At 35.6% G+C, this 27,589-nt stretch overlaps 2 protein-coding genes across 7 annotated transcripts in view; both read left to right on the forward strand.

The window, feature by feature from the left end:
- The window catches only part of CLOCK (clock circadian regulator), a 107,881-nt gene extending 83,216 nt beyond the window's left edge, over positions 1–24,665 (forward strand). For 5 of the 6 annotated variants that reach the window (XM_079153763.1, XM_079153765.1, XM_079153766.1 and 2 more), the window contains 7 exons: positions 210–310; positions 842–931; positions 9,727–9,879; positions 10,815–11,024; positions 11,743–11,948; positions 16,744–17,026; positions 19,596–24,665. In XM_079153763.1, the coding sequence (XP_079009889.1) occupies positions 210–310; positions 842–931; positions 9,727–9,879; positions 10,815–11,024; positions 11,743–11,948; positions 16,744–17,026; positions 19,596–19,775 (1,223 nt within the window). In that variant the 3' untranslated portion in view covers positions 19,776–24,665. The remainder of the gene's footprint in view (positions 1–209; positions 311–841; positions 932–9,726; positions 9,880–10,814; positions 11,025–11,742; positions 11,949–16,743; positions 17,027–19,595) is intronic. The other variant, XM_079153768.1, reaches the window with a different exon arrangement.
- Positions 3,927–6,139, forward strand: LOC306669670 (chloride intracellular channel protein 4-like). The gene has a single exon (XM_079153788.1). It carries the CDS (start codon positions 4,040–4,042, stop codon positions 4,799–4,801), a length of 762 nt encoding a protein of 253 aa, XP_079009914.1. The 5' UTR covers positions 3,927–4,039; the 3' UTR covers positions 4,802–6,139.
- Positions 24,666–27,589: the final 2,924 nt, after the last annotated feature.

Consider the following 27,589-nt stretch of genomic DNA (forward strand, 5'->3'; position numbering starts at 1 on the left):
ATTTTTCCTATTTTTATGTATTTTCTTTATCTTTAAAGAAGATAGAAGTAGTTGAAATGAATCTCATAGTCATGGGCTTTTCTTTTATTGATTGATTTAGAAAACCAACTACAAACCATTTTTATTCACTGAAGTACATTTTGAGATTGATCTTTGAAAACTGTATTTTTAAATATTAATGCTATTCTATTTTCATTGACTAACTTCAGCAACACCAACAAAGATCCCGACAGATACTAGCACTCCTCCCAGACAGCATTTACCAGCTCATGAAAAGATGGCACAAAGGAGGTCATCATTTAGTAGCCAGGTAAGCTCCATAGTTAATATTTTGAATAAAGATTGATTAAAAGGAAAAATTACCTAAGTGTTCATAAATTCATCAATTCATTATGTCTTTCTGTCAAGATCAAAATAGTTGTTGGTATATGACACTCAAGATTTTTCTCTTATTTGCAAAGTGGTTATACATCTGAATCATTTTTGTTATTTTTCAGATGAAGTATTAGGTTTTTTTTTGTTGTTTGTTTGTTTTCAATTGTAAACAACTGATAATTGAGAGAACCATTTTATATCTACATGCACATATTAATCACCTTTTGTTAACTCCAGCCAACTTCTGAGACCTCACACAAGGTACTGTGGCAGGTGCCTTGGAAGATAAAAGATAAATAGGGAAAAGACCTTTCCAGTGTAGAGAGGGAGACATACCTGTACTCAGCTACAAAAGTATGAGGCACATTGTAAGTTCAGTGTCAATATATAATGTGTATATTGCTGGTGGAAGTACTCATGTTTGGGAATGAGTGTCACTTCAGTGATATTTTTTATTTTCTTCTAGTCCATAAATTCCCAGTCTGTTGGTCCATCATTAACACAGCCAGTGATGTCTCAAGCTGCAAATTTACCAATTCCACAAGGCATGTCCCAGGTATTTTTTGTTCTTTTGTTTGTTTTAGTTGAGTATTTACAATGATAAATTGGTTTTAAGTGAATATGATTTAATTTGTAAAGTTTTGCCTATATATTTAAAATAAATATAACTATTATAAGTGTGTATATATATATATATATATACATATATATGTAAGTACACATGCATATTTATTTACACTTACAGGTGCAATGAATCTTAATTAGGGGCATTTAGAGTATCTGAGGACATTTTTGTTTGGTATAATGATTATGGAGTACTACTGGCCCTTAGTGGACATGGGCTAGAGGTGCTAAATGTCTTTTGGGATTAGGACAGTTTTGTATAACAAAGAGGTATACTGTTTAATATACCATAACACCTCTCCCTCTATTGAAAAACTATAGATATGAAGACATAACGGTGAAATGTAATAGTTTATTTTGTTCTTCCTATGGATGTTGGAAGAATTGAGTAACTTTAGTTATATATTAATTTATTCATTCATATATAGGATATTTATTGGTTTCCTGGATGTAGCAGGTTGTTGATAACATTTATATTGTCTATACTAAAAGGCTATTACATCTAAAGGGAAAAAAGTTAACTATGATACTATTGTATAGTCTGTGTACATCATGTAGACCCTAATGCAGCCTAAGGAAGTGGAAAAAAAAAACTTTCTAGAATTGTCGTCTGGCCCACAACCCAAAGAAAGTCTAAGTACATATATAAATAAGCAAAACAAAGGTGATTCCAAAAGTGATGCTGTTATTTTGATCATAACATTTTAACTTGTGATTTATCATTTGTTCAGTGCCTCAGATACATTAAGAATATTACTATAGTAATAAATGTAAAATATGTGACTGTTTTGGCATTAAATATTTTTTATAATTCTGATTCCTAGCTCTACATTATCATATAAGGACATTATAACATCTATTGTTAGGTATTACCTTTAGTCACAACAGTTTTAAATCGGCAAATATTTAGTCCTCAAATTCTATTTGTCAGAAGCTATTTTAGCACCTGAGATTAAATAACACACTACTGAATGATGAATGGATAGCAGAAGAAATCAAGGGTGAAATGAAAAAGTACTTAAGAGGTAAATGAGAATTGTGATATAACATCAAAATCTCTGGGATACTATGAAGATGGTTGTAAGAGGAAAGTTCATAGCATTGAGTTCATTCATTAAAAGAATAGAAAGACACAAAATAAATAACCTAATATTATATCTAAGACCCCGGAAAAAGAAAATCAAGTCAACACCAAAATCAGTAGAAAACAGGAAATTAGAGCTGAAATCAATGAAATTGAAATAAAAACAAATCAAAAAATCAACAAAGTAAAAAGTTGGGTCTTTGAAATAATAAAATTGATAAACCATTTAGCCAAGCTAACCAAAAGAAAGAGGGAAAAACTCAGTATTAAAATTTGTAGGACCGGGGCTGGAGATAAGATAGCTCAGTTAGTAGAGTGCTTGCCTCACATGCACAAGACCCTGGGTTCAATCCCTAGCACCACAAAAAAAAAAAAAAAAAAAATTTGTGGAACTGGGGTTGTGGCTCAGAGGTAGAGCACTTGCCTAGCATGTGTGAGGCACTGGGTTCAATTCTCAGCACCACATATAAAGAAATAAATAAAATAAAGGTCTATCAACATCTAAAATTTTTTTTTTTTAAATATGTGATGAAAAAGGAAATATCACCACAGACACTACTGAAATACAGAGGATAATCAGATACTATTTTGAAAATTTATACTCCAGTCAATTAGAAAATCTTGAAGATATCAACAGATTTTTAGAGACATATGACCTACCCATGTAGAACCAGGAAGACATCGAAAATTTAAACTTCAAGTAATGGAATTGAAGATAGCACCAAAAGCCTACCAACAAAGAGAAGCCAGTACTGGATGTATTCTCAGCCAAGTTCTACCAGACCTTGAAAGAAGAACCAACACCAATCTTCCTCAAATTGTTCGATGAAATAGAAAAGGAGGGAACACTTCCAAAATCATTCTGTGAAGCTAGTATCACACTGATGCCAAAACCAGACAAAAAGATTCATCAAGGAAAGAACACTTTAGGCCTATATCACTGATGAACATAGATGCAAAATTCTTAATAAAATATTGGCAAATCTCATACAAAACATTAAAAAGAGACTGCACCAGGATCAAACTGGGTGTCATCCCAGGAATACAAGGTTGGTTCAACATACGGAAATGAATAAATGTAATTCACCACATAAATAGACTTTAAGACAAGAACCGCATGGTTATCTCAATAGATGCAGAAAAAAACATTTGAAACAATACAGCATCCATTCATGTCCAAAATACTAGAAAAACTAGGAATAGTAGGAACATATCTCAACATTGTAAAAGCTATGTACAACAAACTCAAGGCTGGTGTCATTTTAAATGGAGAAAAACTCCATTTAAAGGCAAAAACATTCCCTCAAAAAACTGGAACAAGGCAGGGATGCCCTGTTTCACCACTTGTATTCAACATAATCCTGGAAACTCTAGCTAAACAGGCAAAAGAAATTAAAGGGCTATAGATAGGAAAAGAAGAACTCAAACTATCCCTATTTGCTGACAACATGATCCTATATTTAGAAGACCCAAAAAACTTCTAGAACTCATAAATGGATTCAGCAAAGTAGCACTATACAAAATTAACACCCATAAATCACATTCCTATATACCAATGATGAATCAACTAAAAGAGAAATTAGGAAAGCTATCCCATTCATAAGCCACCAAAAAAGATAAAATATCTGGAATCAGTCTTAACAAAAGAGGTGAAAGACCTCTACAATGAAAACTATAGAGCACTAAAGAAAGAAATTAAAGAAGACCTTAGAAGGTGAAAAGACCTCCCATATTCTTGGTAGGCAGAATTAATATTGTCAAAATGGCCATATGACCAAAAGCACTGTAAAGATTTAATGTAGGCGCGGGGCGTGGGGCGGTGCTGAGGAGCTGAGGCCACCGCCAGCTCGACGCCGGGACTGTCCTGCGAGCGCAGCGCGGCGGAGCCAGCAGCTAGAGGACCCGGAGCAGGAGCAGCAGCCGCGCCACCGTTCGCGGAGCCCAACCGAGCCGGCCATGGCGTTGTCGATGCCGCTGAACGGGCTGAAGGAGGAGGACAAAGAGCCCCTCATCGAGCTCTTCGTGAAGGCTGGCAGTGACGGCGAAAGCATAGGAAACTGCCCCTTTTCCCAGAGGCTCTTCATGATCCTTTGGCTCAAAGGAGTCATATTTAGTGTCACAACTGTTGACCTGAAAAGGAGGCCTGCAGACCTGCAGAACTTGGCTCCTGGGACCCACCCACCATTTATAACTTTCAACAGTGAAGTCAAAACGGATGTAAATAAGATTGAGGAATTTCTTGAAGAAGTCTTATGTCCTCCCAAGTACTTACAGCTCTCACCAAAACACCCAGAATCAAATACTGCTGGAATGGACATCTTTGCCAAATTCTCTGCTTACATCAAGAATTCAAGGCCAGAGGCTAATGAAGGGCTCGAGAGGGGACTCTTGAAAACACTGCAGAAACTGGACGAGTACCTGAATTCCCCGCTTCCTGACGAAATCGATGAGAACAGCATGGAGGACATTAAGTTTTCCACACGTAAATTTCTGGATGGCAATGAAATGACATTAGCCGATTGCAACCTGCTGCCCAAGCTGCACATCGTCAAGGTGGTGGCCAAAAAATACCGCAACTTTGATATTCCCAAAGGAATGACTGGCATCTGGAGATACCTAACCAATGCCTATAGTAGGGACGAGTTTACCAACACCTGTCCCAGCAATAAGGAGGTTGAAATAGCATACAGTGATGTCACCAAAAGACTTACCAAATAAAATAGCACTTCTGAGAGATGTCTTCAGATCTTCCCCTAAGAATATGCTTTTCCTAACAGACTGCTCATCTTCCTATAAAGTAGAAATGTATTTTGCATGAACATGCAGTTATTCAAGGTTAGGATCAAGGATAGACAAGATATAGTAGTTATCTCAAAATATACACTCCTAAGCAGTATTATTCTAAGACCCTCTCACCCTGCCTACATCCCTCCCAGTGTATCCTCCTCCTCTGATTTCAGGACACTCCATCACAGACCCTTCACTTGAGAGGCAGTTTGCCATCTCTCCGGAGTCCTCACCATTCTGTGTATAGATGGCAGAACTTTTGAGGTGCAATGTTTAGCTGTTAAAATTGTAGCTATGACATCAGTCAAACCCAAGCTGGTGCATAATACAGGTACAGAAGAATTTATGTATTTTTTTTGGAATTTTGTAGTATTTAGTAAGAGTATATGAAAGGATTGCTACTGTATCAGAAATACTCTTTCAGTTTAATCTATCCTAGATACATACTGAAAGATACCACCACCAGAGAAGGGCGCCTTCCACAGAAAGTCACTACAAATCCTGCTGTTCTTTATAGAGAGATTTTTAGTTTTGCCTGAAATCATTCATCCTTCATACAGATTGGATCATCTGACGCTATGCGGAAGGTGCAAGTTTAGAGGGAGGACTGGTATTCTCAAGGTCGCCAGCATTTTGTTCTTAGGAGGGAAACCAGTGGATGCCTGATACTCTGTGTTGTTAGTCCTGTGTTTCGCCCAGTGCCATTCATTCGGAACAGAATCAGCTGCAGTTTAAAAAGCTCCTTTAGGTAACCATACACCCTGCTGTTTGTAGATTTTTTTTGAGCAACACTACATACCCTGACACTTAGTTGACTTAGCTCTTGCAGTGCAATGATTAACGATGTAAAAATTAGTGAGTCCAGAAATAAGTCTGAAGAATGTGAGTGGGTTTGTCAAAATATCAAGTATATTTTGTTTCTAAAGCATATTTAATGTGGATTAAATCTGGAGAGCGCATTATCCGTTCTGTTTTGAAAACTAAAAAGCATACCTTACCAACTCTCATGCCGCCCGATTACTGTCGAACTTCGCACAGAGGGTGCAAAGACAGATTGCATCGACAGATCGCAGTGTTAAGGTGAGTGCACGTTCACCCCAACTGGCCTGATCTTGGTCTCTGTGCTTCCTTGAGTTAAATTTTTCTGCAGCCGCATTGATTGAGGAATAGCACTCTACTATGTGCTTTTGACTTTTGTTATTTAAATTGAGGTCCTCAATTAGAAGTTATTTGTGCTCTAACAAAGAACAATGAACTTGGTGAACGTGGAAAAAAAAAAAGATTTAATGCAATTCCTATTAAAATCTCAATGACGTTTTTCATAGAAATAGAAGAAGCAGTCAGGAAATTCATTTGGAAAAATAAGAGGCCCAGAATAGCCATAGCAATCCTTAGCAAGAAAAGTGAAGCAGGAGGCATACCAATACCAGACCTTAAATTATACTGCAGAGTTAGAGTAACAAAAATAGCATGGCACCAAAACAGGCATGAAGACCAATGGAATAGAATAGAAGACACAGAGAAACCCACATAAATATAGTTATACTAGACAAAGGCACCAGAAAAAATACATTGGAGAACAGATAAGCTCTTTAACAAGTGGTGCTGGGAAAACTGGAAATTTTTATACAGTAGAAGGAAATTTAACCCTTCTCACCCTGCATAAAACTCAACTCCAAGTGGATTAAAGACCTACATATTAGACCAGAAACCCTCCCATCTGCTAGAAGAAAATGAAGGCCTAACACTTCAACATGTCAGCTTAGGGACCAACTTCCTCAACAAGAATACTAAAATGCAAGAAGTAAAATAAAAAATCAGTAAATAGGATGGTATCAAACTAAAGAGCTTCTTCACAGCAAAGGAACAATCAAGAGCATGAAGAGACAGCATACAGAATAGGAGAACATCTTTGCCACGAGCACCTCAGATAAGATGTCAATTTCCAGACTATACAAAGAACTCAAAAAACTTACACCAAAAAAGAAGCAAATAGTCCAGTCAATAAATGGGAAAAGGAACTAAACAGACACTTCTCAAAGAACAAATATGAATAGTCAATAAATATGAATAGTCAACAAATACATGAAAAAATAAATGTTCAACATCTCTAACAGAGAAATGTGAATTAAAACTACACTGATGTTTCACCTCATTCAAAACAGAATGGCAATTATCAAGAATACAAATAACAATAAATGTGGGGAAAAGGGTACACTCATACATTGCTGGTGGGACTGCAAATTGGTGCAGCCACTCTGGAAAGCAATATAGAGATTCCTCAAAAAACTACGAATGGAACCACCATTTGACTCAGTTACCCCCCTTCTTAGTATATATCCAAAGGATTTAAGATCTGCATACTACAGTGACACAACTACATCAATGTTTATAGCAGCTCAATTCCCAGTAGCTACACTATGGAACCAGCCTAGGTGCCCTTTGGTAGATGAATGAATAAAGAAAATGTGGTGTCTATACACAATGGAAGTTACCCAGCCATAAAGAATAACTTTATGACATTTGCCCACCAGTGGATGGAACTGCAGGCTATCAGCTAAGTGAAATTAGCCAATGCCAAAAAAAACAAAGGTCAAATGTTCTTTCTGATATGTGGATGCTAACCTACAAGAGGGGTGGGGTGGGAAGAATAGAAGTTCAGTAGATTAGACAAGGAGAAATGAAGAGAAGGGAGGGAGGATAGGAATAGGAATGGTAGTAGAATAATCTGACAAAAGTTTCCTGTCTACATATAAATATATCACAGTGAATCTTAACATTGTGTACATTCACAAGACTTTGATCCTAGTTAGAATAAGGTATATTCCATGTTTATATAAATGTATCAAAATAGATTGCACTGTCATGTATAACTAAAAAAGAGCAAAAAAAATTTTTTTAAATGCTATTTGTCTTCAAGTACTAACAGATTTTTTGTACAAATATTTAGATATACTTTCAATATTATAAATTCTTTAATCTCAGGATTCTGATTAAGCATTTCTTTTTTAAAAATATTTTTAGTTGTAGATGGGCTTTATACCTTTATTTTATTTATTTTATTTATATATTTATTTATTTTTATGTGGTACAGAGGATCAAACCCAGTGCCTCTCATGTGCTAGGCAAGTGCTCTACCACTGAGCAACCAGCCCAGCATTCCTTAACACAGGAATATTTTCATGAAATAAATAATACATTATGTCAAACATACTAGCAAGCATTCAAATTTCACTTTCATTCACTAATAAAACTCAATACTTGGTCTTTTAATTCTGTAGTTTTATTTCCCATTAACCTAAGTTTTGTGTTTGTTTCTGTGTACTTAATAGAAGTCCATAAAATGGTGACAACATAATGTTACCTACAGGTTCAAACAACTTTAGTTAAAATATATTGTATAACATAACATATTCCAACTAATATGAAAAAGACATGAGGCAGTTAAGGTACTAAATTTGTAATATTTTCTCAAACCTAGTAAAATCTATTATATATTATGGTCTGGTGTTTGTCACCTATGGAAGTCAAGTTTGTATACTTTGGAAATTAGTATTCAGTATCCTTAATAACAAACTTTTGAAGATAGGGTAAAAAGGCATGGAATGCACCATTTCTCCCTTATACTTGCAGTTCACTATAGGAGAATATTTTAAAATAGATTTTCAATAAGTTGAATTTTTCTGCCCTTACACTATATCATGTACTGAATATTCATGGAAACAATCAAATGAGCTTGTCGTGACTTAAGGGGTGAATTACCAAATGTGGCTAAATTATAAGCAGTAGAAAATAGGAGCTATTGATTACTCGGGTCTAAAACATAGAGAAATAAGTAAATTGAAAACCCTGGAAGTAGAGTAACTTTGTTTTCCTGCATAATGCATGCATTCATTCATAATTTCTTAGTCTTTAAAAGCTTGTTTTAAACTTGTCTGATGATGATGTTAGTTTAAAATATGAGTGAAACAGTAATGTTAGTTTTCTGTCAGATTTTTGTAGCTCTGGGTACTTCTACTGAATGCAAGTAAAAGGACATTGTAGATATGACAGAATTTCATATGAATGAATTCTAGGTATAGGCTCCATTTCCACATGGTGAAGAATAGACATAACAAGAAACTTGTTCTAGTAAGTGATTGAGCCACAATATGAACTCAGGTCTTCTAACTCCAGGCATACTTATAAACATTCAAGATCTACTCAGAATTCAGAAGCAAACCAGAAATTTGAACAAGGATAATATTAAAAAAGTACTAACTAAGAAAAGAGAATACAGAAATTGGAAATGTAGACAGCAGCCACTAACTAGAAGTCAGGGAGAGCACCCAAGGAAGACAGACTTGGAAGATTCCTCGCAACCTAGTAAACATCTCTTCCCCTATGCCAGACTGAGAGTCCTCTCTCTGTGGGAAAGCATGGCTATAGCCATTTGATGACAGAAAAGTTCAAGTAGCTTCCACAAAGGTCTGGAGAGCAGGAAGTCACCTGCTGTGGGAAACTTTTCTGCCCATTAAGATATCCTTGAAACTGCTGGATAGTTGCCTGCTGATGTGCCTATGAACAAGAAGGAAAAGCACCGGAAGCAGGAAAATAAGCACCTTTCTTTGCAGTGCCATCCAGGACCATCCGCTGACGTGGCTAATTTGTGCCTGCCAGCAAAGGAGAAATATTTTTAAAGTCCCATCACCAGTGTTACAAAGTAAAGATGACAGATTAGGAGTTGAGAGGCAATATATGATAACTGGCATAACATTCTTAACTCATGATATACTACTTACTTTTCACATTGCACAATTAAAAGGAGCAAGCATTTCTAAAATATTTTATGCTTTTTTCTACATGTGGTACTTCAGTTTCAGTTTTCAGCACAGCTAGGAGCCATGCAGCATCTGAAAGACCAGTTGGAGCAACGAACACGGATGATAGAGGCAAATATTCATCGGCAACAAGAAGAACTAAGGAAAATTCAAGAACAACTTCAAATGGTCCATGGTCAAGGACTGCAGGCAAGTTCATGTATTTGAGGGCAAAGGAAGTATGCTATTCATATTTTGGTTTGATAGGAATTTGGCCTTTCTTAATGAAAAGCAAGATACAAGTGATGCATTTCCCAGGTTCCATTTCATAAATACCCATTCGTTACATGCTCAATATGATTATATTTACAGTTTCCAAAGATACTCATTCCTAAGGGTATTTCCACCAGCATCCTTGTCTTTCCAGATAACTGAAATCCAAATTTTCGTAAGTTCAAATGCTTAATAGAAAAGCTACGGGACTGGGGTTGTGGCTCAATGGCAGAGCACTGCCATGTGTGAGGCCCTGAGTTCAATTCTCAGCACCACATATAAATAAATAAACAAACAAACAAACAAATAAATAAATAAATAAAATCAAGGCTCATCAACATCTAAAAATTTTTTTTAGAAAAGTTGTATTTTAATAAAGCTTTAAGATGCAGAATTTATAAGTAATAGTTTTAATAAAATACCAATAGGTATGATTTGTATTTGTCTTACTCAGCCAACCAACAGGACCACTCTAGGTGACTAGAACTTTGGTAAAGAAAAACTTTAAATGAATTACTTCTGTCTAATTTCATAAATTATCAATGATGGGTGATACAAAGCCACCAGTCTGCAGATGTTTGAGTGGCACTGAGTTACACATTTTCTAACAACTGGAAACATGATAGGTTAGGATGACTGGAATAATGAATGTGAAGTTTCATATTTTATTCAGTAATTACTTGTTTCTGATCAGTCAGAATGACTTATCGTGTTGTTATTGTCTTTTAAACTTAGTTTGAAACTTCGTTTTGTTTGCTGTCTTTTAATGGTATCATTTGTCTTTGATCTCTAGCATCACCACTGCCTTGCCCCTGCAAAAAAAAGAAAAAGAAAAAAAAAGCTCATTTAAATGTAATCTTCTATTTTCACAGATGTTTTTGCAACAGTCAAACCCTGGGTTGAATTTTGGTTCTGTTCAACTTACTTCTGGAAATTCATCTAATATCCAGCAACTCACACCTGTAAATATGCAAGGGCAGGTTGTTTCTACTAACCAGATTCAAAGTGGAATGAATACTGGACATATTGGCACAAGTTCACACATGATACAACAACAGACTTTACAGAGTACATCGACCCAGGTAATATCACCAAGTACAATGGGCCATGAAGTGTTCAGGGACTGAAGTATGTACTAATGCTAAAACAGAAAGCCCTATCTTATGCCATCTTTTAAAATGTAATAGTAATTAAGACACAAAATACTGAGAATGATCATCAAAATATTTTGTACAAAATTATGTTCATATTAAATATTTTCACTATTTTGACATTTTAAAAAGTTTATGATCTGTTTAAGGATCTAGCCTAATTATACCATTTTCTTCTAACTTACAGACTACTTCTGTATTTTAAAAATTTGCAAAGGAAACTAATCAGGAAATATGTTACCACATGTACAGAATAGACTATTGGGGGTCAGTGATGGTTTAACATTCCATAAAATTCTAATAACTAGAGTATATATGTGTGATCATAGATGAAAACTATAAAATGAAAATTGAATAAAATATCATCAGTCACTCATTCTGGAAATTTAACAGAAATCCTTCATGTGTGTTTTCTGTCATCAATGTTAGGATCACACTCCTTTTAAAGTCATAGCTTACCTTCCAGCAGGAAATTCAAGACTAATTCATTCTCATTACCACTAGTCACTTCTTTGTGATTTAATTTCTTTTAGAGTAATATATCCTGCCACACTCTGTTAGGTTAGTTGTTAAAGCAATGACTAGTAAAAGCATACTTCCCAAATAACTTTGCTCGGTTAATCTCTCTGTAAAACCTTCTCTTTTCTAGCAGAGTCAACAAAGTGTACTGAGTGGGCACAGTCAGCAAACGTCTCTTCCCAGTCAGACGCAGAGCACTCTTACAACCCCACTGTATAACACTATGGTGATTTCTCAGCCTGCAGCTGGAAGCATGGTCCAGATTCCATCCAGTATGCCACAGAACAGTACCCAGAGTGCTGCAGTAACTACATTTACTCAGGACAGACAGATAAGGTAGTTGTCATACCTCATTTGTCATTTTCAAAGTTGTAAATTGGTTGATTAAAAGCAGTAATTTGGAACTAAGGACATAGCTCAGTGGTAGAGCATTTTTGCCTAACATACCCAAGGCCAGGAGTTCAGTCCCAGAAATACCTAATAATTTGCTTTTTTAAAACATGATTCTAATTTGTTGCTCACTGCAGCCATGGCTCTTAAGTTTGAAATTAAAAAGATACATTCATTGTTTAAAGATTTTATAATAAGAGTAATAAATTTTATTTATTAAGTGGCACACACTTATAATCTCAGCAGCTCAGGAGGCTGAGGCAGGAGGATTGTGAGCCAGCCTCAGCAGCTTAGTGAGGCCTTAAGTAATTCAGTAAGACCCTGTCTCAAAATAAAATACAAAAAAGGTCTAGGGATGTGGCTTAGTGATTAAGTGCCCCTGGGTTCAATTCCCAATACCAAAAAAATTTTAAAAAAAAAGAGTTACCCTATATTATAAAATCTAAATTCTACAGCTCATATGACAGTCTTTGTCACTGTGACACTAATCTTTTTAAAATACAGATGTAAGAACTTTTTCATGTAGGAACAGTGGTTAGAGTAGCTTACCTTCTTAAATTTGTTAAGTACTCAAAATATATTATTTCATTTTTTAAAATGTATGTTAGGATCTTCTTTCCCAGAAAAGTGGATTTTTAATAATTTGGCCATGGCCTATGCCTGGTTAAATCAGTGAGAAGGCTTTGGACCTGGGTGTCTGGTTTCAAAGTTCCAGTGCATAAACATATACTACAGTAAGTTTTTGTGTACCTTTCTTAGACAAACGGCCATCTGTGACTTATTTTAATGAGAAGTTAAAATAGCTTAGAAACAATTTTTTTAAAGAAATATCATTTGTATATTGGGAAGCTGTCTTATTAAAAACTATAAGATCTCTGCAATTTTAAATGCTTTTATTTTTATTTCAAATATACTCCTTTTATATGCAGTTTTTCTCTAGTATTAAGCATAATTTTATTAAAATCATGTTAATAATCTCCATAGTAAAGAAGCTGCAGGATTATTAGACAGTGAAAACAGAGAACTTACCACTTCTCTTTGAAGCTTATTTCCCTTAATTTAAAAAAAGTTTCAACTTTTAGCTCTCACATCCTGAAAGGAAGTCTTATAAATGTGCTCCAATGAAATGCAGACAACTGATTTTGGCTTTGATTGCTGGGGATTCAGCCCAGATCCTTGCACATTGCACATCTAAGCATGGGCTTTACTATGAGCTGCACCTGTAGTCAGAGGACCAATTTTAAAGTCTGAGATGAAAGATATTAAATATGAATGCTGACATACATTTCGGAGGGTGCAGTTTAGCATCTCTGTACATATCTGTTTCTTGAGGAAAGAAAAACATATCACAGCAAACGTATGAAGCCTGCCATATGCAAGTATGGCACAGTTCTTTCCCTTGAGAAAGACCAGACTAGTAAAAGCAATGGAAAGGTAAAGAAGTCAGTATTATTTGGTGTAATAAATACTTAGTGGGTTTTTAGAAGGGAAGAAATGAGCAGTTTTATGAATTAAGGCAAGCAGGTGAAGGGAGGAATGTGGTCAGGGAGAGCTTCACCACAGAGGAGACGGTTGGCTGAGTCTAAAAGAGCTTGGCCTTGAGTTTTGCCTGTGACAAGGAATCCAGGAGAAATTCTAGGTGGAGGAAATGGTATATACGAAGCCACAGAAGTGTGAGTTGAGCGTAAGTAGATGAAAGAATGACTTGTGCCAAGATGGACAAAATGTTATCGCCTTTTTAAGTGAGCCATTGGTCAATTTAGGTATTAATTTTGTTTAATATTTTATACAGAGAAATTGGCTCTTAACTCTTCAATGATTAAACATACTTCATACATGTTGTTTCTTTGAGCTTTATTTACGTAGACTTTTTTAAAAATTTTGCTTTGTTTCTTTTTTGTTTTTTGTTGCATTCAAGTGTTTGGTTCTGGTGTATATAAAATACAGTATTTCATTTTCAAGATCTGGCATGGATACAAACTAAGTTTATTTTATAGGATAGGGTTTTAGCTCAGAGGTGAAATGCTTACCTAGCATGCACAATGCCCTGGGTTTGATTTCCAGCACCATAAAACAAATAAGTAAATAAATAAAAGTACATTTATCTGTGAATGTATCAATAAAGTACATGTGTACTAGGCTTAATATTTTAACTACTTTAAATAGTTTATAATGCAGTTATGTCATGCTACATCTACAGTAGGGTTTTATCTGTTTCCTTGCTATGGTAGCCAGTGTTAGAAACAAACTTCATCTCAGAAAGAGAAATGGAAAAAGTTTTGTTCTCCACAGAGGCATTATTTTTTGAGGCAGGAGAATTGCAAGTTCAAGGCCAGCTTCACAATTTAGTGAGGCTCTAATAAGCAAGTTAGCAAGACCCTGTCTCAAAATAAAAATAGTCTGGGGATGCTGGGCATGTGGTGCAAGCCTGTAATCCCCAAAGCTCAGGAGACCAAGGCAGGAGGATCACAAGTTCAAAACCAGCCTCAGCAATAGTGAGGCGCTAAGCAACTCAGTGAGACCCTGTCTCTAAATAAAATATAGAAAGCCAGGGGTGGTGGGTGTCTGGGGATGTGGCTCAGTGACTGAGTTCAATCCCTGGTACCCCCCCCCCACAAAAAATAATAATATAGCTCAGTAGTAGGATGTCCTAGTACCAAAAAAATAAAATAACATAAAGCAAAAACCAAAAAAGAACTGGAAATGTAGCTTAGTGGTAGAGTTCCACTAGGTTCAATGCCTAGTACCGCAAAAAAGAAAAAAGAAAGACTATTAGTAAACTTTAACACAGTGGGCATCATTCTTTGTTGATAATTTATAAATTACAAGTACTTCCATTCATTGTTAGAATGTCATTTGTTTTGATTTATGTTTATTAAGATAGCACTTTTAAATGTACATTTCTTCTGTAAATATAGAGTTTTTTTTTTAAATTACCTTATGGTAGCTTCAAGTTTGTTCATGAACTATGTGCCACTTTATCTGACTCCCAGATACTTAGTCACTTTGTAAAAAGAAAAAAGTTCATTTTTTTTAGTTTTAAATTTTTTTAAATTGTGGTAAAATATACATAAGTATTTACCATAGTAACCCTTTTAAAGTATATAGTTGAATGGCCATTAAGTATATTCACACAGTCATTACTCTACCCCCAACCGTCTGTCTCCAGAACTGTTTTCATTTTTCCAAACTGAAACTTCATCTTCATAACCATTAAACAACTTTCCAGCTTGCCCAACCTTGCCTCCCATCCATGGCAACTACCATTCTACTTTCTGTCTGTATGAATTTGAATATTTTGAGTACTTCATGTAAGTCAAATAAATTACAGCATTTAACTTTTGTTATTGGCTTATTTCACTTAGCATAATGTTCTCAGGATTCATTCATATTGTAGCATATGTCAGAATTTCCTTCCTTTCTTAGGTAAAATGATATTCCATTGTATTATATACCATATTTTCTTTATTGATTCCATCTGTCAGTGGGTACTTGAGTGGCTTCCACCTTTTGTTTATTGTGGATAATGGTGCTATGAACATGGGTGTAAAAGTATCTGAGTCCCTACTTTTATTTCTTTTGGATTATATACCCAGGAGTGGAATTGCTTCATATGGTAATTCGATTCAATTTTTTTAGGAACTGCCATATGGCTTTTCATAGTGGCTGCACCATTTTACATAGTGGCTGTACATTTTCCTACCAGCAGTACACAAAGGTTCCAGTTTCTCTACATGTTTGCCAACAGTGGTTATCTTCGTTGTGTTTTTCTATAATAGCTATTCTGATGGGTATGAGGTTATCTTCTCCTTGTGGTTTTGTTTTGTATTTCCTTAGTGATTAGTGATGTTGAACAACTTTTCATGGGTTTATTAGCCATTTATATATCTTTTCTGGAGAAATACGTGTTCAAGTTTGACTTGTGTCCATTTTTTAAATGGGTTGATTGTTGTTTAGTTGTTGGCACTTTTCATATGTTCTGGTTATTGTAATAACCAGATAACCAGATATATCAGATATATGATTTGCAAACATTTTCTCCCATTATGGATTGCCTCATTGTGTTGATCTTGCTCTTGGATACATAAAATTTTTAATTTGATGTAGTCCAGTCTGTGTGTGGGGCGGGGGTGGGAGGTACTGAAGATTGAACCCAGACTTTGTTCTTGCTAAGCAATCACTCTCCTACTGAACTATATCTCCAGCCCTTTTTATTTTGAGACAGGATCTCACTAAATTGCCCAGGCTGGCCTTTAAACTTGAGATCCTCCTGCCTCAGCCTGCCAAGTAGCTGGAATTATAGGTGTGCACCACCATGCCTGGACAGTTTGTTTATTTATTTATTTTTTTGTCACCTGTGCTTTTGCACAAAACTTTTCCTGTTTTCTAATAAGAGTTTAAGAGTTTTAGCTTTTATGTTTGGGTATTTGCTTCATTTTGAATTGATTTTTTGCATATGTTATAAATCAGAACTAATTAAGGAGTCTTAATTCTTTTGGATATGGATCTTTTAAAAAGTTGTGGTTTTGTTTGTCATATTTGTTTTTGTTGTCATATGTTGATTTTGCTGTGTACATTTTTTTCTCGCTGAAACCCTAAAGAGAACTTTTGAAAGCAAAAGCAAAATAGGAGCATACAGTTTTTATAAAAATAATTTGGCAGTGTCATAATCTTAGGTAAGTGTTTAGCTCACTGCCTTTTTGTGATGTATACCTTGTACTTTTGACTTCTTTCTTTACAGATTTTCTCAAGGTCAGCAACTTGTGACCAAATTAGTGACTGCTCCTGTAGCTTGTGGGGCAGTCATGGTACCTAGTACTATGCTCATGGGTCAGGTGGTGACTGCCTATCCTACTTTTGCTGCACAACAGCAGCAGGCGCAGACACTGTCAGTAACGCAGCAGCAGCAGCAGCAGCAACAGCAACAGCAGCAGCAGCAGCAGAGTTCCCAGGAGCAGCAGCTTCCTCCAGTTCAGCAACCATCTCAGGCTCAACTGACCCAACCATCACAGCAGTTTTTACAGGTAACTCTGCCTATGGGAAGCCACCATAAATCTATTAGTAATGGAATTAGGTGTTAAATGAAAAGGTTTGTAAATTATTTCAAAAATCTATTAAGGGACTGGGGAGATAGCTCAGTCGGTAGAGTGCTTGCCTTGAAGCATGAGGCCCTGGGTTCGATCCCCAGCCCCCAAAAAAAAAAAAAAAAAAAAAAAAAACCTATTAAAAGCTTCTGTACAGTTTAAATTGCTACAAAGATAGAAAGCTTGACCTAGGTAGCCATTTTTTTTTGTTCCCTTTAGTCATTGAAAGACTTTTAGCCCTGCCATTGGTATGCCCAATTATCTGAGCTGCTGGGTAGAATAAGTACTTTCAGCCTACATGAGGGCACTTTTGTAGAGCCCATTTTCTCTCGGGAACTAGAGCTTATGGAATTCGAGCAAAGACTCCTTTCTATTTTTCCTTTCTTGCTACTCAACAAAATTTACCCTCTGTAAGCAGGATTATAAAAGGGATTTCTGTATTGGCCTAGGTTTTATATTAAATTATTTTGTTAGATTAAATTTTATTGGAATTTTTCTCTTATAATGTCAGAGGAGAAATAGTGGAGGTGCAGTATATGTTATAGTTAGAACTTGGGCTCTAAAGTCAGAGTGTCCTGAGATTGAGTCACTGCTATACCACATACTTTGTGACCTTTGGCAAGTTAAACTGACCAAACCTCACTTATTACCTGGAGATAATAGTTCAGATATTTTAATAGTTTATAAGTCACTGCTTATAGTATAATGTACCTATCTAGCTGTTATGTATGACCACTATATTGACAAATATAATAGACACTCAGATTAACCAAAAAACAGACAGATAAGTGGGTAAATTATATAGGAGTTCCTTATCCAAAGGATGCAGCAGAAAGTCACCTATGGCAGGGTTGTTGGCAAAGAAATCAATAGAACCACTCTCTGGACCTCAGTATCCTCACTTGGAAGTCCAGCTCTTTCCCTTCTGGATTAGATGGAGCACATTTGGATGTCTTGATTTGTTCTGGAGACCACCTCATCTGAAACAGGCACATGTCATCAATTTTGCAGTTATACAACTTAGGATATTCAAAACTACACTGTATATTAAAAAGTAAATACAGTCTTAATTTACCACTCTTTGTATCCTGGTCCAGATGTAATCCTTATTTTAATGATGCAGAAGACAAAAACAGATTAGTTGCCAAAATATCTCTGGTAGTCATACAGTCTCTTAGACTTAAGTCTATACTGTAGCCAATAATAACTGGCTTTGGTATGAATATAAATAAAATAATAGGAATTTAAAATAAGTTCTAAACTATTATCTAAGGGAAATAGATCCAATGACAATTAAGAAGAAGCTTAAAAAGAGAGGACTTGCTTTAGTATCTCAGTCTTCTGAGTCTATCAAGGAAGAAAGATCCTCAAAAGAAGGAACCTTCTTTTCCCTGTTGCTCTCAAAAGAGGCATCCCAAAGACACAGATGAGTGATGTTCTTCACAAATATACTTATTTGAATATAATAATTGTACAATTTAGTTTTTCTAATTGTACCTCTGTTCCAAAATGTACTGTAAGTCTCCTACATATCCTGAATTCATCTCACACACAGTTTTCCCAATAGAGAGAGAAGAAAACTCTCACAATACTTGCCAAAAGCTTAATGGTCTTCCAGGTTTAAGGATCTTTCCTTGTTATGTGTGTTTATGTTTCCTTCATACACATTCACAAATTTTACCCACAACAGCTCCATTTTAAAATTAAGAACCTGAAAAGTGTATTGTCTTTGGGAAGGACTTTAAAAACTTAACTTTCTCTTAGCTAGTTTCACATATATCCTGGAGTTACACATTTACACATAGTATGCTAGAAGTAAAAACTTGGTGAAAGAAACTGAGGTGTATAGAATTGAGATTTGCCCCAGTTCAGGCAGCTTATAAATGACAAGGCAAAACCCAAATTGCAGGGCTTCTGACTATACATCCTGGGCCTTTTTTGGCTTTGGTTGTTTTTGTTGTGATATCCTACTTCTACATACAAGGACCCACATGTGGAAGTCATTGTCTGATTGACTATGCTTCATTTGGAAATAGCAGTGCTCCAGTATTACTTTGTATAAAATTTGGATCTTTAGGAAATAAAGTAAAAGAGTGTGTGTGGTTTCTCTAAAGACATTAGTTGCTTTATATATCACAAAATCTCCAGCCCAGATTCCTTCGAAAAATGAAATTTTTGGGCTGGCGTTGTGGCTCAGTGGTAGAGCACTTGCTAGCATGAGTTAGGCACTGGGTTTGATTCTCAACACCATGTTAAAAATTTTTAAAAAAAGGTATTGTGTCCATCTACAACTGAAAATATTTTTTAAAAAAATGAAATTTTGTTATATTTTCAAAATAAGGAAAAGCCTCTTAGGCATTTTGCAAAAATATGATTTTAACCTTAGAAAGCAAAAATGAGAATTATAAGGATCCTGCCCCTTGGATAGTGGACAACTTCAGCAGATTTTATGTGCACAGTATGATGGATAGGGAAAAAGTAATGTTGGATAATACATTGGTTTTTTTAGACTTCTAGGTTGCTCCATGGGAATCCTTCAACTCAACTCATCCTCTCTGCTGCGTTTCCACTACAACAGAGCACCTTCTCTCAGTCACATCACCAGCAACACCAGTCTCAGCAACAGCAGCAACTTAGTCGGCACAGGACTGACAGTTTGACTGATCCTTCTAAGGTTCAACCACAGTAGCACACGTGCTTCCTCCAACACCAAAGGAGGAAGGTGATGGTCTATAAACAGTTGCTCAGATGACCTGAGGATAGGAAGAAAAGTTCCAGCAGTTTCATGAGATACAGTATTGAATGTTCTAGTTCCTGGAATTAGTTGGTAGGGAAAATGCTGCCTAGTGCTACAGATGTACATTAAATACCAGCCAGCAGAAGATGATCATAGGGACATAGCCAATCCTGACAGTGTTTCAGTTGCCCAGATTATTTTTGATGGAAAAAGAGTATATTGCCAAATGTTAAGAAGCTCAGCTATGAGATGACCTCCAGTGAATCAGAAAGGCACTAACAATGTTAGTCACTTTTAGTGGTCTGTGCCTGTTATCAAGTGTTACAGAGGACACACCACTGCCATGTCAGGGGTTTGCTTACACAGTGATGCCATGAAGATAATCCAGTAGTCAGTAGCCCCCACCTTAAGCCCTTTTCTTTTTCAGATAATGATGGAACAGTAATTTCAGAATGTTTTGTCATTTAAATTTTCTGTATACAGATACTGTAAAAATGTGTATATGTCTGGATGAAGGAGAGAAAGCAAAACATTGTGTAAGCTGCATGAAGGCATTCTCTCTTCCGTATGAGTACATTTCATTAGATTCTGACACCATGTACAAACTGATACATCAGCCTCTTTTTCCTTTTGTTTACACCTTAATAGTGTTCTATTCACTTTTCCAGGGCACAAGTCTTTTTGTTCATACTTTGGCTGTGATGTCACAGTTTGTTCAGTGAGGTATGATGTGCTGCTGGGAATGAATTTTTTTTCAGGTTAAATTATTGACACAACAGGATTTTCAAGTTATTCAGAAATATCCCTCACTTCATTATTGGTGTTTGAAAATAGGATTTGCACTGCTTTATTTTAGATGGTTGGGAGTTTGATCACATATTTTGATATATTTCATTGTTGCAAATATTTATGTAAATGGTTTTCAACAAGCCTGAAAGTAATTTCAAGAATGTTTCAGTTATAGGAATAAAATTTGCACACAAACATTTTAGGCACTTTTTAACATTCCCAGTGGTGGGAATTTTAACTTTTAGGATTTGTTGGAATCTTTTTATTATCCTTCACAATTTCAATGCTTCTTTTAGTCAGAAATGATTCAGGGTTATTTGAGGGGGGGGGGACCCATAGTGCCTTGATTTTAATTCAGGTGATAACTCACCATCTTGAACTTATTGTCTGATTTCAGTAGCAGTTTTGAAACCTTAGTACATTTTTAACAGCATGTGGGTGTCAGTGTCATAATTCTCCTATGTTCCTATGAAGGCTGCTGCAAGTCTCTTGGACTGGGGTACAGTAATAACTTAGAAGTAAAAGATAACAACCTGACACTATAACAGTTTAATGTGATCCCAAATTTGTTTCCTAAATTAGCACCTTCCATTAAAACTAAATAGCCAGTTAAGAATTGCCAATAAATATTTGCTCAATGTGTTCATATTTTTAACCATAAAAGGGCAGGAATTGGCTTTACTTTCCCTATAACATCAGAATATTGTAACCCACATGCTTTCTAAATATGAACTAAGATTTCATCTGGCAATATCATGTTCTAAAGGTAATAAATTTCAATACAAATTACATATATTAAAAATAGCAATTTTTTTTAGATTTTATGGTACTAATACTGAAATTTACAACTAAAGATTAGTGGAAATTTCTTATTACAGTATAAAAAATTATTGCTGAGAAAGGGGAGGACAAATATAATAAATCAAAATTGACCTTAAAAGAAATGTATAACAGAATTGAAGTTGTTAAACAAATGGTTTTGAGCAATGAAAATAACCTACTGCAGAATTACTCGATAAAAGACTCAGGGGAATGGTAGGTCAGTTCTCTCTCCTTAGCTTTGCTATCATCCTTGAGGGACATACTGTTTTTCTGTGACAAAACAAAACAAAACCATACCTGTCCATAATTAAATTAGAAAATTAATGCTGTAGAAGAAAACAACCAAAGAAAATGGTACCTACCCTTCTACAAAAGAAGTGTGACTAGATACCAGTTAGTGATTAACATATCATGGAGTTTTAACTAAATGATCATCCAGAAGAGATTCCTGACATTCCCATGGATGTCAAGAATGGTTGTCAGAACGTGTATACCTGAGCATACATGCACAAGGCTAAATCAGTGTTGTAAAAGATGGCAACAGCATTGCTTTTCTCCCCTTCCAAATTGCCTTTCTTGACCTTATGCCATTCCATATAAATCTGAGTTGTGCCTCATTTATTTATTGGCAATACCTAGTGATATGGACTTAGCTAACAAAAGATATGAACTATTATGTTAAGGCTTGCCCTCTGAGTACCATACTTTAAAAGAAAGATCATGAACTGTAATATGTACTTAACAGAAAAAAAAAAAGGCCACAAGGTAAATCTGCAGATTGTTTATTTAACTCACATTCAACTCTAACTCCTTTAAATATTTTCCATCTTAACTAATATTTGGGAAAGAAAAAAAAAATTTGTCATAATTCCTGTTGTTCATGATTCATCTTTTTCGTGCTTGAAATTCACAGTTGCTAAATTTAAAGAGCAGCCATGCTTTTCCTTTGCTATCAGTAAGGAAAGTTATGTTGAAAAAACTAGTCAGCACCAGCTGCCTCTTCTTTACTTTGGTTTCCTTGTGCTTCTCTTCAATTTGGGTCGCAAAGCTAGTCCTGTCCCCTTCCCTGTGAGACTTGAGCATTCAGATGAAGATTCAGCACTTGTTTTTTATTCCACTTCCATAACCAAAGTTGTTAATTCAAATCCCAAACCTAAATCATGAAAATATATCAAATGGGAACACTTTTCAGCTTCCCTCCGCTTTACTCTCACAGGGATTCAGTTTCTCTTAAAAACATTTTATTCTGGGTGGCACTTTTTACGTAAGAAACTGTGGAGGTAAAGGAAAGATGCCAGCCACAGTGCAGTTATTCTGTGGACTGCTGTGGCACGGTGTGAGCCAGTATTGCCTAACGAATACAAACGAGAACCGCAGGGATCAATAAAGTTGCTGCTGAGAGTGATGTCACACCAGAACCTAGACACTTGAAAAGTACTTGTTTTTGAGTGGGAAATATGGGCGGAAAAGCAAATGTGGTGAATGGGGTGGAAGGGGTGGCATAGTGTGAAAGTAAATACTACAGTTCAGTTTTTCTGAACTATATCCTAAATTCAGGGGGTAATTTTAGAGTGCTGTGCTCTGCTTTGTCACTTAGATGTGGCTTAGGAATGTACTAGTAATAAAAGGATGCCAGTGGTCTTGACTAGTTTGTCATAGAATACTCAGTGCAGAAGTGAGTGTGTTGAATTCTTCAGATGTGCTGTAGTTGTCGGTTGTTGCCTTAAAGCAGTCTCTTGAAGTTAGGAGCACTGAAGCAGTCCAGCTCTGTAAAGGGCATTGTGTTGAATGAAGGGAGATGAACCCTTGTTCAAGAAGCCTTAGAAAGGGACCCTGAAAATAGTAGGTAGATATGCTTTTCAACTGGATAATATTATGTTTGAAAATGTTTCCACTACATTGAGGCAAACTTTTAAGTGGAATACAGATAGCATTTAACTTTTGTTTTTCTACTTTTTTCTATTTCTTTGGTGATTGAAGATTTGTAGGCGAACATTTATGTAAAGCTCATTCAAGTCTACAACCTTTCCCATATCTGTGGCCCTGTTCTTAGTCCCATGGAAGTCCCTGTTGGAAGGTATAAACACTGGATATTAATGTTGCTGAGTGCATCTAGCCAGGAGAAAGCTAATTGGAACTTTTCAGTGGTAGAGAAGAAACAGCACAAAGGCACTTGCCATTTTAATAGTGATTTGGACAAAGAGATCTTTTAAGTTTGTCTTGATTGGATGAGCATTCTTCTAAAAGGAGCTTCTGAAGTCATTGCAAAGGAAAAGAGTTGACTATTTTTATAGCATATTTAATATATTTGTATATAACTATGAGTATAGTAGGAACCCTCCACATGCTTCCCACTTTTCTAATTTCCTCCCCTTTTTGCCATAGCCCTAGAGTAGCCTCTTCCGCATGGGTAATGTGCCTATTGTCAGCCTACCAAAAGATAGTGCTGCTGCTTTTTGAGACAGGTGAGAAGACCAGACTCTCATGCCTGGGGATCCTTTATGGGAGGAATAGCACACACTTAACATACCACAGTCTAAAAGCATCATTTTGAAATGTAACAAGCACTTTATTGCAATTATTCATTTTGATAAAGTTTATCTTAGGCATTAACCATTTCTAAAGGATCCCCAAATCATCACTTAGGTGAAATTATAAAATGACACATTTCTGAGAAATGTTTAGATCCAGTGAACCGTCGTAGGTTTATGGGAGTGATCTTAAGATAGCCAAATGAACTCTGACTTTTGTTTTGAATGTGGTGGAATCAAGAGACTGTAGATGCCTAGTTCCATTTAAACACTATTGTAAACCTATCTTGCCTATTGTGTGGACACCAAAAGAGACCAATGAGCCTGTTTATTTTCAGAGGTCTAGGAAAATTGCATCCATGTGAGTAGATGTACAGAACTAATCTAAAAGTGATTGGTAGTGATATTTTAGAAAACAGTAATTTCAAGAATTATTCTGAGTGTTTTAAATGTGCCCTGAAATGTTGGCATGTCATTTCAGCGTTTCCATTTGAATTCTCTTGTAATATTTTTGCACAAAAAGAACTGAGAAAAAGAAAAGTATAATTTGGTCTTATTTTAATGTCTCCTGTGGAAACACTGGGGATAAATTTTGTTGGTATAGTTATTAATTCAGGATATTTAAAACAGTGTTGAACAGCTCACAAGAAATTAAGCAAACTTGGATATTTAAAAATTAAAATACTTTCTTTCCATGTGACTGTTTTGCATAGTTTTTTTTCCCCCACTTTCGTAACACTACATTCCTTGTTTTTCCTAATACTTTGCAGGTTTTGAGTATTTAACAATATTTTGTAAACTGACTGGATTTTTCCTAGGGAAATGTTCTTTAGTGTAATAGGATATACTTACATTGTTTCTGAAGAGACTATTAAGTGAAATTCCATCACCACCACCAGCAAACACTGAGGTGCTGCATTAGACAATCAAAATAGTAAGTATTTATGAAAGTATTTAGAAAGTGGTTGAAAGAAGCAGTTGCTTTGAAAGCAGTTCTCTGGGTTTCTTGAATAAAAAAAAAATAGCTAAATGTATTTATTTATATTTTTAGATATCTTTGCATTCTGTTTTCTCACCAGTGATTTCAGTGTCATGTATTTAATTTGTAGTTGGTTTTGTTTTGCATCATCTTGTATTTGGAGAACTGGCTCTTATTTGGGGCTGTTGCTAGCCCTCTTGATGACTCCATGAGCAATCCAGATCTGTTTGACTGCAGGATGGCAGTGGAGAGCCCAGACGCAATGCCCCTGCACTTCCCTCCTGCTGTCAACTCATTTACAAAAAAAATTTTTAAAGTAAACTTTCAACTCTGCTTTACTTAACTTGGATCTTTTTCTAGTTTCACTTGCTGCCTTCTCTATTTTATGGGCACTTTTTGTATGATTACTTCCCCAATACAGCCAAAGGCCAGTATGACACACCTAATGGCATGCGTTGCCTCTGTTTTGCCCATTTCAAGACATGTTAGTAAAACAACTAGCATCTTCTAATGGCTGTCATTATCATATCCATATTAAAGTCCTTAAATAAAAGTGAAATAATGTATACACACTGAAAACTTGTACTTCAAAAGTTTGCTGTCTTTATATAGTGTATGTAGTGTTGCTTGGTGTTTTAAAAACAAAACCAAACCTCCATACACAGCATTGTCCAATAAAGCAGTGTTTGAACATTTTAAAGCTTAGATATTTGAGGATCCTTCTTGCTTACATGTGCTGGTACATACTCCTCCACTTTAGGGCCCCTACAGTAACTCTGTGGAGTCCCATAGACTAGGAATAGCACACATAGGGATCCCTTAGAGAATGGTAATTAAAACATGGCAACCACACTTTGGATTTAATGATATTAAAAAATGCTTAACTCTGAGGGTTAAATCAGATATGCTGTTTTCAATGTATGCTTTTAAATCTGAGGAAACAAACTGTGACATCGCTTTAAGAAGTAACATTCAAATGGTGTGTGTGTGTGTGTGTATGTGTATGTGTGTAAGTGAGAGAGAGATGACCTGTACCGGTGCAAACTCACTGCTGGCAATGGTTGTACCAGTACTAAGAAGCTAAAATGTAGGAAAAGATGTTTTCTTCAAATTGCTATATACCTAGACAATCATCTTCAAGCAAAAAAGTTATCTAGGAAATACCTTTTTTAAAGAAAAGAAGTCAGCCAGAACAGAAAGACTATAATTTAAACCATTCTAGAATTATTCTGAAATCTATTACTCTGGTTTAAGTTGGGAAAGGGCCTCAGTCTGACACTTACATATTCACTCTGTGTGAAGATCGAAACCCAAAGATGAGTTAAATCAGTGCTGAATTGAAACCAGTTAGTGCAAAAAAGAAAAAAAAAAAGGTTTTATCTTTGTAAATTTTTAATTGTTTCACATCAAGTTGGTAGTTGTAAAAACACACACCAAATTTTTTCTAATGTTCTGTTTGGTTCTTAGTGTGCTATTCTTTATTCTTGACATTGCTGTCTTTACTGCTTGGTTCTTGGTTTTAAAATTAAAAAGTAGATGTAGCCTGTCGTTCTTATTCCAAAAGGGTGGAGCTGTTATCAAATGGCTACTGATCTTGATATAAGAATACTTTTTATCACATAAAGCAAAAATTTAAATGAAATCCAAATTAATTTACAAAAATGAGACTTGGCATTTTTCAGGTATTATCTTCTGCCAAAATCCTAAATTGCATAGAAGCATGAGGGATAATGAATGGTTTCAGTGGTGCTATATTAGGGTCTTTGATTTCTATGAGCTATGTTTGGAAATACAGTATTGTATAAAATTATGCGGATCATTTGTTGCCAATTTAATATTGCCATTTTAATTTGATGTTACAATTGGCTACAGTTGTTTTTCAGAGCTATCCATTGAGAAGAAAGTCAAAATGTGTTACTAGCCTACCTCCACTCAGGCCTCTTGCTTTGTGATCATTTTTTCCAAGTTATGATGTGCTTTTCAAATCTACATGTACTCTTAAATAGTGCTCTTTCCCACAGATTCTTGTACTTGTATTCAGAACCTAAAATAATAGCAAGAGCCAAGCAGTAGCATTGTGGGGTTTTTTTTTTTTCTTTTTTTTCTTTTTTTGGAAATGTAAAAATAATTAGATCCAGACTTTGTTTCCTTCTTCAATTTTAAAAATAAAAAATACCTCAGTGCTGTGTTTTTCAGTATCATCTGCATTTCTCCAAAAGTAACATCTGCTTTATGTGGCACATAACTTGTAAGAATCACATTTTGAAGTTTAAAGAAAGACTATTAAATATTTTAAAATCACTATCAATGACATTTTCCTTTCTTTTCTTCAACAGAAGGTAACTGTACTAGCATTTTTTACCTTGTAGCTTAGATGTGAATTGCCAAAATCTCTAAGTAGTTATGTCCTTGTACAATAAACAAAACAAAAACCCCTGTGCTTCTATTCACCTTTCAAGCTAGTTACTGGGGCCAGGCTACCTAATCTTCCATCAGTCTGTGATGGTAGCAGCTACTTTCTACCAGAAAATTTTCCTTTCTGTTCTTAGGAAATAAATATTAGTGATAATTCTTCACTCTCTTTGTTTATAAGTTAAAGCAGTATTAAGGCTCTCTAACTATAGAGAGTAAAGGTATGGATGGTA

Source organism: Sciurus vulgaris (genome assembly GCF_902686455.1).
Source record: "Sciurus vulgaris genome assembly, chromosome: 9".
NCBI lineage: Eukaryota > Metazoa > Chordata > Mammalia > Rodentia > Sciuridae > Sciurus > Sciurus vulgaris.